This window comes from Lepidochelys kempii, chromosome 7 (genome assembly GCF_965140285.1).
Source record: "Lepidochelys kempii isolate rLepKem1 chromosome 7, rLepKem1.hap1, whole genome shotgun sequence".
Classification (NCBI taxonomy): Eukaryota; Metazoa; Chordata; order Testudines; family Cheloniidae; genus Lepidochelys; species Lepidochelys kempii.
The window spans coordinates 5,890,281-5,908,656 of NC_136386.1; the positions used below are offsets into that span (position 1 = coordinate 5,890,281).

At 47.4% G+C, this 18,376-nt stretch overlaps 1 protein-coding gene across 3 annotated transcripts in view; it reads right to left on the reverse strand.

Moving 5' to 3' along the window:
* Window positions 1-15,100: 15,100 nt before the first annotated feature.
* The window catches only part of PRICKLE2 (prickle planar cell polarity protein 2), a 195,311-nt gene continuing 192,035 nt past the window's right edge, over window positions 15,101-18,376 (reverse strand). For all 3 annotated transcript variants that reach the window (XM_073350993.2, XM_073350998.2, XM_073350995.2), the window contains one exon: window positions 15,101-18,088. In XM_073350993.2, coding sequence (XP_073207094.2) covers window positions 17,220-18,088 — 869 coding nt within the window. In that variant the 3' untranslated portion in view covers window positions 15,101-17,219. The remainder of the gene's footprint in view (window positions 18,089-18,376) is intronic.

Here is an 18,376-nt window from a genome sequence, read left to right on the forward strand (position 1 = left end):
GTGTGTGACAGCTGCTTCCCCTCCCAGGTGCCACCTTGCCTAGGGAAAGAGATCCATTAGAGAGAGAGAGAAAATTAACTGCTCTCCTTATATTTCTCTTTTGTCCTGCTGAAGCAGTGGTGCTGAATACGGATAAGGCACTATTTAGTCCAACCTCCAGGCAGTCCTTTCTGAGTATTAAATGCTGGTGCCAAATGCATGACCTTTGCGAGAACTCTGTTTTGCAAGGACAGGTATTTTTGTAGCCTGAGCTGGAATTTAAGAAGATTGAGTAGCTCACTTGCTGATAGTGCCGGTGTGTTTTTGTTTTGGTTGTGATGAGTGGAGGGAAGGTGGATGGATTCTCTGGAAGGAGAGTTGCTGGAGGCTCAGGAAAAATAGGATTTGAACTAAAAGGGGGTAAATCAAAGGAGAAAACAAAAAGCAATACACAGCATCAGGCCAAACCGTGACTCAACCCCATCTCCCACGAGGTGGGTGCCAGCTGCTGGACAGGAGGGACCTGGATCCCTTGAGCAGTGTTGAATTGACTATGGCCAGGACTTGCAAGCTCAGAAGTTGAAGCACTTAAGGTGGGATTTCAGAAGTGCTCAACATTGGCCTCACTCTTCTCCCATTGAAGCCAACAGTCAGATGCCCACTGACATCCATGAGATCAAAGCTAGGTCATCCCAGAGTTCTTAAAGCCACACGGAGACACCTAAATAATTGGCTTGATTTTTCCAAGCTGCTGAGCACCTTCAACTTCCATTGAAATCGATATCTGGCCCATCGCAAGTGTGCACTGATTTATTGATTGATTTTTGGTTTGGTTTTGCTTGCTCTTGCACATTTGCTGGTGCAAGTCCACAATGCATTGCATAGGGAGACTGAAATAAACGAATTTGTTCCACTTGCAAATATGAGTTTGAGTATAACCATTTCTAGATCAATGTGCTTCTGATTATTTTAAAATAATCTTTTACTTCCTATTGCTGGCTCCTTTAACGAGTCTATGCCCATCTGATTATAATTTGTCTGGGTGAATTCACTTCTGTGTGGCTTTTGAACTCTCTGTAACTAGGACTCCAGATTTCTGGGAGTTTTCCTGGGTATTTATGGCTTCAGCGTGACAGAGAGAATTTGAAAATGTGAATCTGCCCTGGGGGTGATGTTTCTTGCTGCAAAGACCCAGAAGTACATTACAGGATTCACACATGCTTTATAGAGCAGTTTATCATTTTCAGAAAGACTGCAGCAAGTTGTTCACAACACGTGAATTTGGAGCCATCAAGCAATATCCCACAGATTCACATGGAAAAAAATATTTCTGCTCACCCACTAAAATGTTCTCTGTTCTCTTTCACTCTGCTCACAGAATTTCATCCAGGTAGCCCAGTACTGGGCCCAAGAACTTGTGTTTGACTAAAGCACACCTTCCAGAAAGGCATCCAGTCCTGACTTGAAGACATCAAGATGGGGAATCTACGCCTTCCCTTGGTAGTTTGTTGCAATGGTTAATAAACCTCCTGCGTAAAAGGTTTTGTCTTATTTCTAATTTGTATTTGGCTGGCTTTGGTTTCCAGCCGTTGGTTCTTGTTCTGCCTTTCTCGTCTACATGAAAGAGCCCTCTGGTACCTGGTGTTTTACACTATTCTTTCAAATACGCCCATTCTTGCTTTCAAGCTGGTTAGTTACAGTGGGGCAGCACTGGAAAATAGACTGGATGGCTTTACTGGAAGCGAGATCTTTTCTAAGCCAAGTGTCGGGCTTGTTCTGAGGCCTGAGTCTACCACTCAGTCTGTTAATGACTCCAAGAAGTGGCTCAGCCAAGAAGACAGTGAGTTGTTGGGAGTCTCACAATGCACACATAGCGCTCCTGAGCCAGAACCCATCTTGGGTAGGCGATTGCTATTGCTGTTCCATAGGACAGCCGTGCCAGGTTTTTGCTAGGGAATGGGACAACTGTACTTTGCACACCACACTGGAGCAATTCAGGGCACTTTACACATAAATTAACTAAGACTTACAACACATCATTGAGGCAAGTTAATATTTAGTCCCATTTTACAGATGCCAAAACTGAGGTACATGCTAAAGTGACTTGTCCAAAGTCATACAGCTAGTGGAGAGTAGAACACAGCACCCTGACCGCCCCAGTGCCCCCTGCTCTAACTACTAGGAAACACTGCTTCCCCATACAAACACTCCAGGACAGTAAGTGCATCCACTCAGTGTTGGTTTGCTGGGCAGCAGTATGCCATGAGATGAAACAATGGGCTTTAAGGGCAAGCTGCTCAAAAGAGAAAATGGTATGAGAATCCTTGGTGGACCTCAGTTTAGTCCTCGGGGACCTTGCAGGGCTGGACAAATATTGCAAAATAAATTCATGGCCATTCATAGACGGTCACACTAGATGCTCACAGTGATGTTCTCTGGCTTTGGAATTGACAAATAGCTGCAGTCGTAGCACCTCCCCATTGAGTCGCTTTGGGTAAAATGTATGCCCATTCATAGGGCCAGCACATGCCCAATTCACCATGTAAGGTCCACTTATGTCCTCTAGTCAGTTGAATAGACTTTGGGGGAACAATGCAGCTGCTTGGCCAAAATGACATTGTTACCTCCAGCTGTGCCATCACCAATGTCAAGTGCCACCCCAGAAAACAGTTTTGATTTGTTTAACATAGCGGGTCTGACGACACAGGAGAGAGCCAGGGACATTAGGAGCGTGTCATAAGTTGGTTCTTCAGCCAATGATTTTACGGGCAGGTGTCACTGTAATCACGCTCCTTTCAATGACACATCGTCCACATTCAAAATCAATGAGAATGCTGTGGATGCAAAAATTGTTTCCTTTGGGGATGCAACCGAAGCTTGACTTGGAAGAATAATCAGCTCATTTCAGGGCACAAACTAGTGACGAGTGGTTGTACCGTGCCTTAGAAACTATTACGTTTGACGAGGTCCCTGGGGTTTTTTCCCCTCCCCCTGAACTAGTGGCTAAGTATCACTGGGAGGACTTTACATTTAATCAGGATGCTAGCTGGCGCTTGTACCCACAATTAAGCTGTGTGCTCAGTGATGGTTCTGTTCTTAGGTGCACCCCCAACCCTTTTATCTAGGAATCATGCTGACCTGGCTGCTTCTTTTCTTAACTCTACATGCCCCTGGGTTCTTTCAGCTGGGCTTCCCCAGCCCCATCCACAGCTCAGCCATGCACTTTATGGTCACTTTGGGTGGCCCTGACCAGACGAGATTCATTTTATTTATAACCAGGCCAAGAAGACAGTGGCTGAAACAACAGTTGAGACCAAAACGAAAAAATGAATCAGAACGGAAGTAATTTCCAAGCGGATGTTTAAATGAATTGTAATTAGGGCTGGAATAAAACGAAGCGGGGGAGAAGGGTGATAAAATGGGTACTAACTATGGGCTTGGACTGACTGTTTTAGCATCAGATACCTGATCAGATTTTTAGCAAAAGGGACGACAGGCTAGACTAGTTCGGCTCATACAGCTGTCAAAGTTTCTAAAGAACGAGATGTCTATTCTTTTGACAAAGGCAATAGACTACGATTTTAATAATTTTTCATGGACGTTATGGCTTTTTCGCCATAAACATTGCACCTTTTAAGGTCACCAGAGTGCCTGCACCCTTTCTTTCCTGGGGCTGTGAAATTTAGTAACTGCAAAGCGATGGCGAAGAAGATAACTCTCTAAGTGCACTGCTGTTCCCACAGGGGATCAAAGAGTCTAGCCACAGCTTGTGCAGAAGGTAAACCAGCAAGGCCTGATGGTTACAGAGCAGAAGGTTACAGGGTTGTAGCCTCATGGTCCTAGTTCAGAGGGGTTGTCAGAACCATTTAATCATGCTCCACATAGGCTAACAGAAAGCATTAATAGTTTTCTCATGTATAGTGGATGGTAGATAGCAGCCACTTCAGAGCCCATACTAACCCTGTGTTTTCACCCTGTTTTCGCGCTGAACTTTTTTATATGCTTTGTCATTTCCCAGCGGTGGATGCCTTTCAAAAACTGAAGCAAAAAAAATCCCTTCAGCAATGTCTGAACTCAGTGAAGGGCAAAGCGATGCGCCATGTCTCCCATTGTCATCCAGCCATCCCACACGCGTCCTTGTGTTTGTTTGAAAACAACGCAGGCCGACCGCAAAGCTGGTTGGCATCTGAACCGTGGCATGTACAGAGCCCACCCTGGGGCGAGCGTGTTTTCTTGGCGACAATGCGGCGTTTGACGTGTTGGAGCTGGGACTGCTTGAACACTGAGCAGCGAGCCGAGCCATTCCATAAAATCGGGTCACATGTAGAAAACCCAAAGCCCATTAACCAGGGTGACCTTATGGCCTGGACAGGCCCTTTTTTAAGCCCTGTCCCGGCCATCCCAGCAAGAGCAAATGGGACAAATGCCCACATTTGCCAAAAACAGGTGCAGAGGAATGTGCAGGGGAGGGGGAGGTGAGCAGCTAGGCCAGCTCTGCAGGGGGGGAGGGCGGGGTGGGGAGGAGCAGGGCTCAGACCCTACCAGAAGTGCCACATGAAAGGAAATTGGTTTGTTGTATTCAGCACAGGAGAGGCATCCACTGGAGTACAGTGTCCAGGGGAGGTGGAGTCTTCCTAAAAGTGTGTGTGTGTGGGGGGAAACACACACGCACACTTTTAGAAAGCCCCCACCCCCCCCCACCCCGTTGCTCACTCTGCCATCCACTGGGACTCACTGGCCACCCGCCTAGTCAGGCTAGGAGGCACTGACTCGACACCTGCTCAATGGGTCACTTCCCAGAGCGAGGGGGCTGGAGAGGGGAACTCAGGCAGAGCAGGGCGGAACTGACCCCAGAGCGAGGGGCTGGGAAAATTGGGGCACTGGGAAAGGCCCAGAGCGAGGGGGTCAGGGAAATCGGGGCACAGCAGGGTGGGGGTCTGTACCTGGAGCATAGGGCTGGGAAAATCAGGGCATAGCAGGGATGGCGGGGGCAGGACCCAGAGTGAGGGGCGGGAAAATTGAGGCACGGGCAGGAATGGAGTGAGGGCCTGGGGAAATTGGGGCACAGCGGGGTGCGGATCTGTCCCTGTAGCAAAGGGGGGGGGAACCCAGAGCAAGGGGCTGGGATAACTGGGGTACAGCAGGGTGGGGTGGGGGTGGTGTCTGTCCCTGCAGCAAAGGGCTGGGGAAATTGGGGCACAGCTGGGCAGGGGGTGGGGGCATCCCGAAAGCAATATGTGGGAAATTGAGGCACAGCGGGATGCGGGGGTGGGGCAGAGTGAGGGGCTGGGCAAATCAGGGCACAGCAGGATGGGGGTGTCTGTCCCTGGAGCAAAGGGCTGGGGAAATTGGGGCACAGCTCGGTGGGGGTGTCCCTGGAGTAATTGGCAGGGAAATCGGGGCACAGCAGGGCAGGAGGGAGGTGAGCAGAACGAGGTGCCAGGCTAATCAAGGCACAGCAGGATGCAGGGAACCCAGAGCGAGGGGCTGGAGCACAGAGGGGTGTGTGTGGGGTGTCTGTCCCTGGAGCAAAGGCCTGGGGAAATCGGGGCACAGTGGGGTGTGGGGGGTGGTAGATAGGTTATTGCCGCTGTCCAGGAGCAGCCAGGTCTCTCCATCAGGCTGGGGGGTGGGAAGAGCCGCAGTTGCCAGGTGGTGGCGGTCGGTTACTGCCAGGTTCCCCTTTTCAACCGGACGTCCTGGTCGAAAACCTGGCAACCTTAGGCCCCGCCCACTTTATGGCCCTGCCCCTCCCCTTCCCCCCCACGTGACCAGAGTGTAACTGAAACAGCGAAGGCTGCTTGAGTCTGCAGCCAGCCTGAAACAGTGGCTTCGAGGTGTGTGAACATGCCCACGTACTTACACTCTTAAGTCTAACATCTCGTGCTACCACTGTCCGTATCATAGACTCATAGAATCGTAGAATATCAGGGTTGGAAGGGACCTGAGGAGGCCATCTAGTCCAACCCCCTGCTCAAAGCAGGACCCATCCCCAACTAAATCATCCCAGCCAGGGAATCACCATTCCCCCGTGCAGATCTTATCCGACAGGATTGGGAAGGCACTGGCTGTGACCTCCCATGGGGAGAAGGAGGAGTTCCTGGGAAGGAAATGCAGAGGGGAGAAAAGAAGAGCCACACAGAGACAGGGAAGGGGGAGAAAACCAGAGAAAGGACAGCAGGGGAAGGAAGCCAAACAAAGGGCAGAATAGCTGTGGGGCTAAAGGTGAGGTTAATTTTCTCCCTGGATGAAGGTGACTGTCACTCACCCAGCAGTCATGATGCCACGAGATCAGTGTGCAAACCTCCCTTCGGCCTCTCCTAGCTCTGCTGGGAATTGATGGGGTGAAGGCCGGAGCCCCACTCTTCTGCCCCAGCCTCGGGCCCTCAATTTAAAATGGAAGTTTGACTCTCTCCCACCACGGTTATATGGTGACTAAGCTGAGGTGGTTTTTTTCGAAGGGCTAGTTAGCAAGCCTGGGCGATTTCACGCACCTCGGCCTGCGGCTTTCTCCCAGATGCCGGGACAGAAACTGGACGCGGCGTCCGTGGGTTCCTCTCCACTGCAAGCGGGCGATGTGAGTGCAGCACATATAACTCGCTCAGACATTAATCGCGGGGCAGCTTGCAACCTGAGCTAGCAGCCTGCGTACAGGCCTCCCCCGGGGGCCCTGAGTCAGCGCTCAGGTAGGTAGCCAGCCTGTGGTGCAGAACGCGCGACTGCAGCTTCACGGCTATCGGTTCCAGGGCTTAGCTTGGGCAAATCCAGCTCAGGTAGGTCTACACAGGCTGCGTTCAGACCTCTGCCGCGTAGACAGATCCTGCAAATAGGCAGCTTCCTTCTACTCGACACACACAGTTGTATCAAGCCTCTGGGGGAAAGGGCCTGGTTTCTTTCACTGCAATCTTATTGAAAAATTCCATCTGTAGCGCAGACATCAGTAAAGCATTAGCTCCATTTTGCAGGGCACAGAGCTCAAGCTAAAAATGTTCAAAAAGTCTCCTGGAGGCAGCCCACACAAAAGACTCCAAGCAGGGCAGAAGGAGCCAGATAGCAGCTCCGCTTCACAGCCTCGATCCCTTACAGATGGTGTTGGATGTGCTTGAAAGGAAAGCAGCTGATGGCCGGCGGGTGGGGGAAGACACAGTCCTTCAAGTTGAATTACGAATGGCCTGGTTTCTGAAAGAGCGGCTCAGCCCTTAGGCTTCCATTGACCACAGAGCTTGACTTCAATGGGAGCCATGGGTGCGCAGAGCTCTGAGAATCAGGATGAAAGAGGTGCTAAAACAGAGATTAACAATGGCAATGCTGCAACATTCTTAGGAAAGATGTAGCCTAATTCACTGAAAATTAGAGGGAAAATGCCTTCCACTGCCAGAATCCCGGGGTGAAATTCTCTGCCTTGTGTTATGCAGAAGAGCAGCCTCGAGGATCAGGACAGTCCCTTCTGGCTTTAAAATCTCTGCTGTTTACCCTGTTAGTATAAAAGGTCCAGAGTATACATGCAGTCAGGTCAGGCCTTTATGGCCTGCTCCTGGCACCATGGAACCTAGTACAACATACCATGGGTCGGGTGCTCGGTACCTAAACCAGGAACCCCACCACTCACTGAGTGATGGGGAGGAGGGGGGGCAGGAGGCCGGGATGCCAGATACCCACTTGAATGAAAACCAGTACCCATAAAGGAGCATCTCCCTCTGGCATTGCTGCCCTGCAGCTAGTTCTTGATCAAATAAAAGTGAGAGGTGTAAACCCTGAACCAAATGCAAGGTGGGGAAAAATGTTAGACACACGGCACTGCAACTCAGCTCTGCCCTCTGGCATCTTCTGCAGCCATGCTGGCTTCTGAATGTCTTGGCCTCCAAGACTTTGGGCCCAGTTGGTGCTGCCAAGAGTGGGGGCTTTGCTGCTTATTAGTGTCTGCCAAGGCAGACATGCCAAAGGTTTGGTTATACTGGTTGCTCTTTTTGTACATGCACAGGAATGACAAACAAACAATCTAGAGGTGGTCAGTGATCCAAGAAAGGCCTCCATCATTGACGGAGAGCTGGAGACGCTTGATGTAGACATAGCCACTTCTCCGAAACCAGCCTAGCTGCCCCAGGTTCACTACATGAGCTTACATCTCGTTCGACTTTGGAAAAAGCAAACAAGATTGCTGCGAACCCGAGGTGAGTTTTGCAGTCAAAACCTTATTAGAACCTGTGGTTGAATGTCCCGTTGCAACATGAATATCCTTCACCGTTTGCTTTGTCATTTTCACCCTTCCATATGGCCCAACACTTTCCTCCACCTCTGAAGAAAAGGACTTGCTCTATCAGCAACTCCGTGGTGTCATCAGTAAGTTACCAATGGGTGAGGACCTCTATCTACCAGGAGACTTCAGTGCTAGAGTTGGGTCAGATCACAAGATGTGGTCGCTATGCATTGGTCACCATGGGATGGGAAAAATGAACGACAATGGGTAAAGAATGTTGGAGCGCTGCACCCACCGACGATTTTGCATTACCCAACACGTGCTTCCAAGGTGGTCCCCTCCAGAAGGGCTGGTGGAGACACTTCGGAGCTGGACCCTGGCACCAACTGGATTGAACTGTCACTTGTAGAAAACACCAACAGGATGTTCTCCATACTCTCCGTTTTCCCAATGCAGACGGTGACACAGGCCAGAAGTGTGTATGTTGCCAAAAAAAGGCTTTCTCTGTGGAAATTCCATCATACCAAAACCAGCTGTTAACATCAACAACACGAAAGACCAAGGAAGGTGTTTCCAATTTACTACAAATCTCAGGGAAGCGATGTCATTGATTGCACCTCCCCTGAATGCTAATGTAGCATGAAATGCACTCAGACTAATAGCCATGTGGCTGCAATCTTAACTTCTGGTTAAAAAAAAAATCTGTATGCGATAAAGACTGGTTTGCAGCATACTCTGAAGAACTGCTTCCAGTTACTGAAGTCAGCTGTACTGCATACTTCCACCACCACATGTCCTGAGACATGTGCTAAACTCAGAGTGGCCTAGAATGCATTGCAACGAACAGCAAGGCAATGTGCCCATTCACAGCGGTTGGTATGTGCAAGAAGATGCAAACAGCCTTTGAGAATGGAGATCTAAGCAGTGTATTTGATGGAATCAAGACCACAAGAGGATCTTCACCCAAGAAGTTTGCCGCACTCAAATCTCTTAATAGAGACCTCATTGACAGAAGCAAACATATGCAAGGTTGGGTGGAATTCTATCACAAACTCTATTTGATTGAAACCACTGTTTCTGAAGCAGCACTAAATGTGATGCCCAAGGCTCCAGCCTATTAAAGCATTGCTATAGAACCATTGATGAATGAGCTTAAAATGGCAACCACCTCCCTGGCCACAGGAAATCCTACAGGAAAAAAACCTGAAATTCCAGTTGAAGTACTGAAACAAGGAGGACCGATTGTACTTAAACATCTGGCCAATGTCTTGCCTGCCTGCTGGAGGGAAGAAGGGGTACCACACGATACAAAGGATGCCAACATTATAACATATAAAAAACAAAGGACATCATAGTGTTTGTAACAACTAAAGAGGAAGCTATCATTTTAGTGTTGTAGGCAAGGCATTCACATGGGTCATTCTCAAAAGACTAAGGTATTGATGAATGGGTGTATCCCAGCAGTCAGTGCAGCTTTTGTGTGGACAGATCAACGATCGACACAGTCTTCACACTAAGGCAATTGCAAGACAAGTATCAAGACCAAGGAAGACCTCGCTACATGGTCTTCATTGATCTTACAAAGGCTTTTGACCTGGTCAGCACAAAGGGCCTTTTCCAATTGTAAGAGAGAATTGGTTCCCTCCCCCCTCCCCCGCCTCCTCCACACCAAAAATCTCAATCTGATTTGATCCTTCCGTGGTAGCATGAAGACTATAGTCCAAGTCCAGTATAATGATGATGAAGTAGACAACTTTGAAATCCATAGTGCTGTCAAACCAGGAGGCGCTTTGCCACCAATATTCTTCCCTCACTGCTTTGGCACGCTGTCTCATCTAGCCCCAAGGATGTACAGCTTCATGCAAGATCAGGTGGAAAATGCTTCACCAGTGCATGTCTAAGAGATAAAGGCAATGTCAAACACCTGCTGATACCAGAACTTTTCACTGATGCTGCAGTGTTCATTGTGCACAGTGAAGAGGAGCTCCAGCAACTTTGCTTATGATGGATTTGGACTAACCATCAGTCTAAAGAAGACCATGATTATGGCACAAGGTGGGTTGACTGCACCAGAAGTTAGAATAGCTAGTGTGCTCTGCTGGACATTGCCAACACAGTAGCTCATAGATAGCAAAACTTGTGCACAAACTTAACTCCAGATGCATAGCTTAATTCTCACATTGGCAAGATACCACATTTGGCCAACTGACCAATGCATGTGTGAAAACAGGAAACTAACACTGAACAACTAGCTACAGGTCTACCAGATGTGCGTTCTAAGCCTGCTGCTGCATGGTGGCAAGACCTGGCCCATGTACAGCAGTCATGAGAGAAGGCTAAACAACTTCCACACCCATAGTCCTCACCATATTCTAAATATCAAGTCCCTGACACTGAAGTACTTGAGAAAGCAAAATTGCCAAGTCTAATCACTAGCCTCAGCTCCATTGGCTTAGTCATTTGCACGGAATGGCCAATAGGCGCATTCCAAAGGCTCTCCTGCAGGGGACCTCGTGGCTGCACCAAGGCCACTGGGCCGATGTAGGCGCAGGTTCCAGGTTCAGAGGGACTTGAACACTTTCAATATTGACATAACACGTGGGAAGAGGGAGTTAGGAACAGGCAACGCTGGAGGGCTGCACTACATCAGGGAGTCACAGAGGCTGAAGGGAGGTGGCTGAGAGAAAAGAAAGCACAGCAGGCCTCAAGACGAGTAGGCCACCATCCTCTGCCTTACACACGATTAGCTGGGGTAAGGACTGTCAGTTGAGAACTGGACGTTTTAACCATGCGTGGTGCTGTAGCGTGACACGCAGTAGCTGAACTATGCTTACGCAGTCATCTTTCAAGGTGGACAGTAGCTACCCTAGTATAAAGGAGACGCAGGTCCCAAGTATCTAGACTGCCCTAAAATACACCCACAGCAGCGTGGCCGAACAGCAAGGTCACATCTGGTCCTACACGCTGTATGTGAAATGACCTTTGCGGGAAAGCCATGTGTATGCAAAGTCTTCCCTGTAGTAGCATATCTCACAAAACTGTCAATACTCCAGGTCAGAAAGCTGTAACCCAGCCAGATGACAGACAAAAACATGATTAAAAATGGAGTTCCCCTCACCCCTGAAACCATGCTTATCATTCCTGGGGCTCAAGACAGAACACCCCTTCAGCTCCTTAAAACTCTCCTCTGCCACATGCCTAAAATAATTCAACAGTGGTCAGGCAGTGCTAAGATCACCATTTCCCTCATGCTGACCCGTACTGACTCATCGCGGCCTTGTACTTCCCATCTAGCTACGCCGTTGTCACATGCCTGATCCTTAGACTGTAAGCTCTCTGGTGCAGGGACTCTCTGTTCCTTGTGACCAGCACTGGGCAGCACTGATTCATGGCTGGAGTTGCTAGACACGAATAATTGATAAAAGCGTTATTGGTACTTTCTTTTTTTCCTGCTTTTCTTCATCTGAAACACGGCTCTAATAGACATAACTCCACCGACGAAAAGGAATTATTGGTGTTATTATAGTGCTTAGGAGCCGCAGGCATGGCCCAGAACCCCACTGTACTAGGTGCTGTAAAATCAGATCACTTGCATAGGTCACTTGCCTAGCTATAATTTTAGGTGCCTACCATTAGCAGGCATGTTTGAAAATTTTGGCCTAGATTTTCTGTGCGGTGTGCAGCAATAAGTCTGCCCAAAAGGGTCTCTCTGCCCCAAAATGTTACTTGCCTAGGTTGAGTGGGACAACAGTCCTGCATGCCTTTGCTCTTGGGTTCCCCCTTCTAGTACAGCTGTATTCTTGGAGTCATAAAATTGCATTGAGAGAGGAGGTACCTTTGGGTGTGATACAGTGACTGTGGCACCTGTGTATAGCGGAGAATGCTACAGAATCAGGCCATAAATAGGAATTAGCCTAAATATCACTGAGGATCTGGAACCCGGGGTTTGGAGTTTTAGGTGGTAATCCATGCTGTCGGGTAAATATCTTATCCTCTAAACTTTCAGTGGGTTGACCACATGGCCATAGGAACCTTCTCTGTGCTGTTGCTACACCAAAGGTTGGGCTTACTTCTCCCCCAAACTGATGGGTTCTGTCACTCGTGCTCCTTTGATTGCTAACTGCTAAACTTTTATTGCTTCCTATTTCCTATGGGGGGCCTATAATCTCAACCGTATTGTGAGAACTCATAGGGACTTTAAAGAGCTGGCATCCTCCCTTCTCCTACCTTATTGTGGGCCTTCCAAATATTCCCAAGATAGTAAACCAGCTCGCTGGCTTTCAACCGTGGCAAAGCTTACACATCCCTCAGGCAGGGAGCAGGGACTATGGCAAAGGACTTCTCTCTCTCTCTCTCTCTGTCACAGGAGAGAAGCAGGTTTCAATTGTCTATATGATGTGACTGGCCTTCATTTAATTTCGTTGCCATGGAAAATATTGGAGAGAGGGATTTAAGCAAGGGGTAGATTGTACATGGAACTTCTGAGAGATTGCTTTTTCCAAGTAGCCCTGGATGAACACATTTGCTGTTTAATGAAGACTGGAGACATCAATATAAGGAATAGTCTGGAGCCTGGAGAGGCTCATTGCTTAGCTTCTTAGCAGAAAATGAGTATTTTGTATCCACAAGCGATGTCAACAATTTTTAAAATTTCATAAATACGGAAAACAGGGAAAAACTGACACATTTTCCCGCAAATAACTACTCGCATTATTCAGCCACTTAAGAAGGGAGGGTCCACACTTTTTTTTTTAATTTTGAAATTTCAAAGAAGTTGTTTCAGTAACATGTCTGTGAAAATATTCCCCCATTTTTTGGAATTGGTGCCAGTGTTCATCTTGTGTGTTTTATACAATTGCAATTGGCCTTATTTGCCGACTGAACCTCAGTGTTAGGTGACAGAAAGACAGCTATAAGTGAACTTTGTCTGTTGGTAAGTAAGGAGTTTCTATGGAGAAATGACAATGTTGGGGAAACAGGAAAGAACAATGCAAGGATGATGGGAAATAAATTGACAGCGACCCACGGCATCTCTCGCTTTTCTGCATGAAACAGCAATCCACTCCTCCTCCTGCTAAAAACCCCAAGCTTTTCTCTTTGTCCTGCGAAAGGATCGAGGAGCTCCTTGACAGGAATTAGCAAAACAAATCCTAGGGCAGTGGTCCTCGAATTGCCTCTCTTCACCTATGACACTCTCATTGATAGGGCTGCTCAGATTTTAATATATTCACTTTTACTTTACTCCATCCTTGTAGTTTTTCTTTAAAGGCAAGTGTCAACTTCAGACTACGGCTAACCTTTCCCAAAGTGCATGGGTCCCAGATCCTCAAAATTATGGAGGTGCCTAACTCCCACTGAGCTGGGCCCTAGTCCTGACTGATGGCCTAGGTGGAGGTATCTCCCTCTGCTCAGGATTCTCAGCCATGAAGCTTCTCGTGGCGTTAAGTCCTATGGCAGCCCATGCTCTAGTAGCTGAAACCCAGACCTTGCTTGCAAAAAAAAAGAGAGGCCTGTCCATACAGCCAATAGTCCAAGGGTTAAGGGTTAGGGGATGACCATGTTTCAAGTCCTTGCTCTACCTGATTTGGGGCAGAGACTTGAACCAATATCTCCTACACGAGTGCCTTTACACAGTGTTTCCCAAGCAGTGGCTTCCAACGCACCAGTGGGTTGTGGGAAGGATCTAGGTTGGCCACGCATGCCCTGGAGGTGCTTCTGTGCTCACTTCCCCGGGCAGCAGCACAAAGAAAGCGCCTCTGGGACATGGGAACTGGCAGGGTGGGAACTGGCTGTGGCCTGGCATGCTTGGTAGCGCTGGCTGCTTCCTCTGCAGGGCTGCTGCTGCCTGGATCCCGCTCTCACTTCCCCAGGCAGCAGGCAGCAATAGTGTGGAGGAGGAAGAGGCCAACAGCAGCCTGGTAGGGATTGTGGCCTGGCAGCAGGAAGAGAGGGGCTGGCTTGAATGAGCATGCCCAGACACAACAATCCTTTCTTTTTAGCATGGCATTGCAACGTGGGCCATATTTTCAGCACCTATGGAATGGCCCTAGTTCTTTTCTGACTTCATTCATTAAGATTCTTATCTTCTGCAAAGCCATTCCATGTCAGTGGCCCATACCTAGAACAGCCTGGGGGATTAGGGCCTTAGAGAGGGATTATATTGTAGCAATCATCTCTGATTGGTGATAAGCCTTGACCTCCTGTTTAGGTAACCGGCAAATGTAACATTATAGCCACTGATTTTATCAGAAGACTTTTCTTCCCATTTTAATGTTGGTAATGCAAAGCCATAGAAGGCAGTAACCTTGTAAATGTTGGCCAAGAAATTTATGAATTGACTATACAAGTGAGAGTTAATTCTCAGGAGGTTCAGTTATGTGAAGCACTTAGATCTGAAAGACAGTGTGCGGACCTAAGAGATTAATTGTGTTTTTTAATCAGTGACAATGAGTGAAACTGTATTTTTGAGACGCAAAATTATATAAAGTACCCTGCGATTAATGTCATATTTGTCATTGAGAGAAGTCAACTGACCCTACTTACCAGAACTCTTTTGGATACCATCTAAAAAGCTGGGATTCTTAGTAAGAAAAATGATTTATAAATTACAGGTCAGAGCCTCACCTGATGAAAACTGGTGTCACTCTAGATTCCAAGAGAGCTATGCCAATTTTCATCAGTTGAGGAAATGGCCATACATGTGTAAAATGTGAATCAGAGTCACATTAACACAGCCGATTGCCAAGGAGCTCCTATATGTGGACGATGCTGATTTCTCAATAAACCATCAAAATCAAATCATATAGGGCAGTGTTTCTCAATGACTGGTCTGTGGACCGGAGCCGGTTCCTGAGATCTCCCTGACAGAGTTTAGGAAGGCAGCAAGCAGGTCCCTGGTATCAAAAAAGTTGAGAAACACTGATCTAGGGGATTTAGTTAGTTTTTGTGCTTTAATAATAGAACAGACTGAAAATAAATGAAAACGATGACTCATAACTTCACAAGTAATAGACATTCTTTAAAAAAAACCACACACACACACACATTGGTCTTTTTCCCCTTTGGATCAATATTTCCATTTATTCCAACTGGAAAAACATTTGTTGTTTTAATACTTGGTCGTGTCTCTCTCTTTTTTTTAAAAAATAATCATCATCACATTCTCCTTACAAACAACAAAAATTTCCTAGCAATAGTCTGTGGTATGGAGACCTCCATCTTCAAGATTTCCCGCATTCACTGCTTTTGACAGGCAATAGTTTGTTCCCAGTTACAAAACACGTTACGTTTGGTCCCAATCCTGCAATGGAATCTGCCTTTGTGGCTCTAACTGCAGGAATGGGTCAGGAGCATAGAGGTCTTTCGGTGCCTAACTATGCAGACACGTGCTTTTGTAAACCCCACTAGGTGCCTAACTCCCATTGACTTTCAGTGGTGTCTGACCTGCTTAGGAGCATTTGAAAATCCCACTTTGCTGCATCTTTAGGCACCTAAATGCCTTTGTACCTCGGCTCCTTCTGCCACTGACATCAATGGGAATTTTACCATCAACCCCAATGGGCGACTGGTTGAGTACTATACTGGTTCCACAGTATAGTACAAAAGCTGTCGTGACCTGGCAACACCCTGGCTGGGAACATGTGAAAGAAACTGCACCCATATCACAACCCTACAGAAAATCTGCCCTCTGCACTGTCCCATGTGGGCACAGGAGGGGACACACCTTGATGTCAGGACCCAAATGGTTTAAAGCATACAGAGAAAAACTCACATCCACCACAGCACAATACATTTGAGTCCTATTTATATAACACTCTACCATGTTGATGCTTTTGTAGATTGATTCTAGCTCCAAATAATGGGCTCAATCCCACCCTTGGACTATGCATGCCAAACTCCTATTGACCTCCAAGGGAACTTGGCAGGGCATAGCTCCAAGATGGAATGAAGCCCAATGTGATTAGTTTGTATTCATTTTATAATGATCTATGTAGTAGGCAGTGTTGAAGATTCCTTTTGGTAATGAACAGCAGTTAACATAATCCAGGAAACTAGAGCACCATAAGACAATTCTATACTCAAAACGACGTCATGCTGACATCACACAATTGCACCATTTACACTTTTATTTACTCCAAATAATAGTTCAAAATTTAGTAACATCAGCATTCTCTACAGAGATGGAAAATTCCTTCCCCAACTTTGGTTGTTAAAACTTTGCAGACATTTGGTAGTTGGTTCTATTCTATTTGACAAAAAAGTCACTTTTGCAATTGTAAAGACTCCTGTATGTCACTGATAAGAGTAACTGAAAATCGAAGGTGTGAGCAGACTCCAAAACGCCATCTAGACCTCTTTAAGATTGAACAAAGCATAAAATGTTCTTTTGATTTCCCAGGAATGAAAAGACTTAATCCTGCCCCACCCCCAAGATTTCACTGATATACTTAATACATTTGATGGCAAAATGAGAAGGAATTCTGAAGTACCATTTGTTTAGCTCTGGCTGAAAACAATTATGAATGTGCATGCCGTTTCCCAGTGACTCCTAAGATATAGAAATTCCTCTGATATTACAAAATACAAAAATATTTTCTCCAAACTCTCATTTACATTGCATTTACAACAATCATGGAAATAACTTAGACTCCAGCACTGACTGAGAGACAAATTACTTACCAAAATGGGTAATGAAAACCAAAGCGCATTAGGAGAACACGAGCTATTGATTACAGTGAACAGGGGTAACTAAACCATACAGACAAACTGGACTTAAAGGAGTAGAAGTATTTAGGAAAAAGAGGGACAATACTAGGTAAATACTCCAGGCTAAAGTGAATTGTTTTTTTCCAAAGTAAAATGTGCAAAATATATTCACCGTGCCAACGATTTATGACTACTTATAGAAGCCAATCTACAACCTTCTGACAAATCCCCGGTCTTCAGGGCTTTTTGTTACAATAAAAAGCGCATATAAGATCTAAAACAGTGCAAGGTTATGAGTTAATTTACATTCTCAGAAAGTGCCCAGGCAGTGACACTGTTACGATATGATACAGTTTTTGCTCTTGTGTCTTTTTCGGCTGTGCGACTGTCCTCTGCCACCCAATGTGGAAGACTTGGGCATGCCATACGGTCCATATTTGTGCGGGAGCTCCTCGCTGGCGACGTATCGGAGACGGGCCGGTGGCGGGATTGGCTCCCCGAGGAAATAGCCTTCGTTGCCAGACTCTGAAGAGGAGGAGCAAGTAGAGCACCAGTCATATTCGGCAAAGTAGGGGCCCCGCCTCTCCCCCAGATGGTTCTGCAAAGCAAGATCCGACACAGTCCTTGGACACTGACCATACAGGTCTCTGCGGGGGCCCTGTTCCAGCGTCTCCCTGCAGCTTCTCCGATGCATGAATTGGTCATAGTCCTCTCTGGCTCGCGGCGAGGGCCTCTCTTTCAATCGACAGCACTGTTCGCTGGCCAGATGGAGGGCGTTATCTGAGCGGGAGCGCCTGGACCGCCGGGGTCTGTGCGGGCGGTAACGCCGATCGTCATCCCGGAGATTAGTTCGTCTGCGGGTGCGCTCGCTCATAGGGGGAAGCCTAACACTATCCTGTCCAGGAATTTTGTTCCCTGGAATCCCGCTGTCGTACTCAAAACTCTGATGCATCCTTCCATGCGACGGCATCTCTCTGTAACTGACGGGATTGGCAAGGTCGCGCAAGGTCGGCTCCATATCTTGGTACTGTTGCACAGACAAGAGGCTACGGACTGACTCGGCACTTCTAAACTGCACAGAGGAATTCAGCGTCCCCATGTTACTCAGCTTCTCTGAGACATTCATTCCAGAATCTTTGCTCAGATCAGGCATTGAGAATCTAGAGAGATGCTCCTGGCGCTTGGCGCCACAGTCCGCAGAGAGTCCTGGTGGGGAGGAGGAGAAAAAAGGCCGTTAACATGAGAATCTTCCATTGCAACTGCACAATGCGAGGAGCTGCACTTTGCTTGGCAAAACCGAGTACTGTATGGTCTATGTGACCCAAAGAGGAGCAATTCTGTCACCCAGGAGAGGGCACTGGTGCAAACAGACATGAGCCAGTTCACTACAGTGGTGCACAGTGTCCCCCACAAATGGGATGGGAAAGAGGAAACAGTTGCTTCCATGGCACCGTATACCTGCCCACTTTGGAGGCCTGGGGCCTGGCCAGGCTG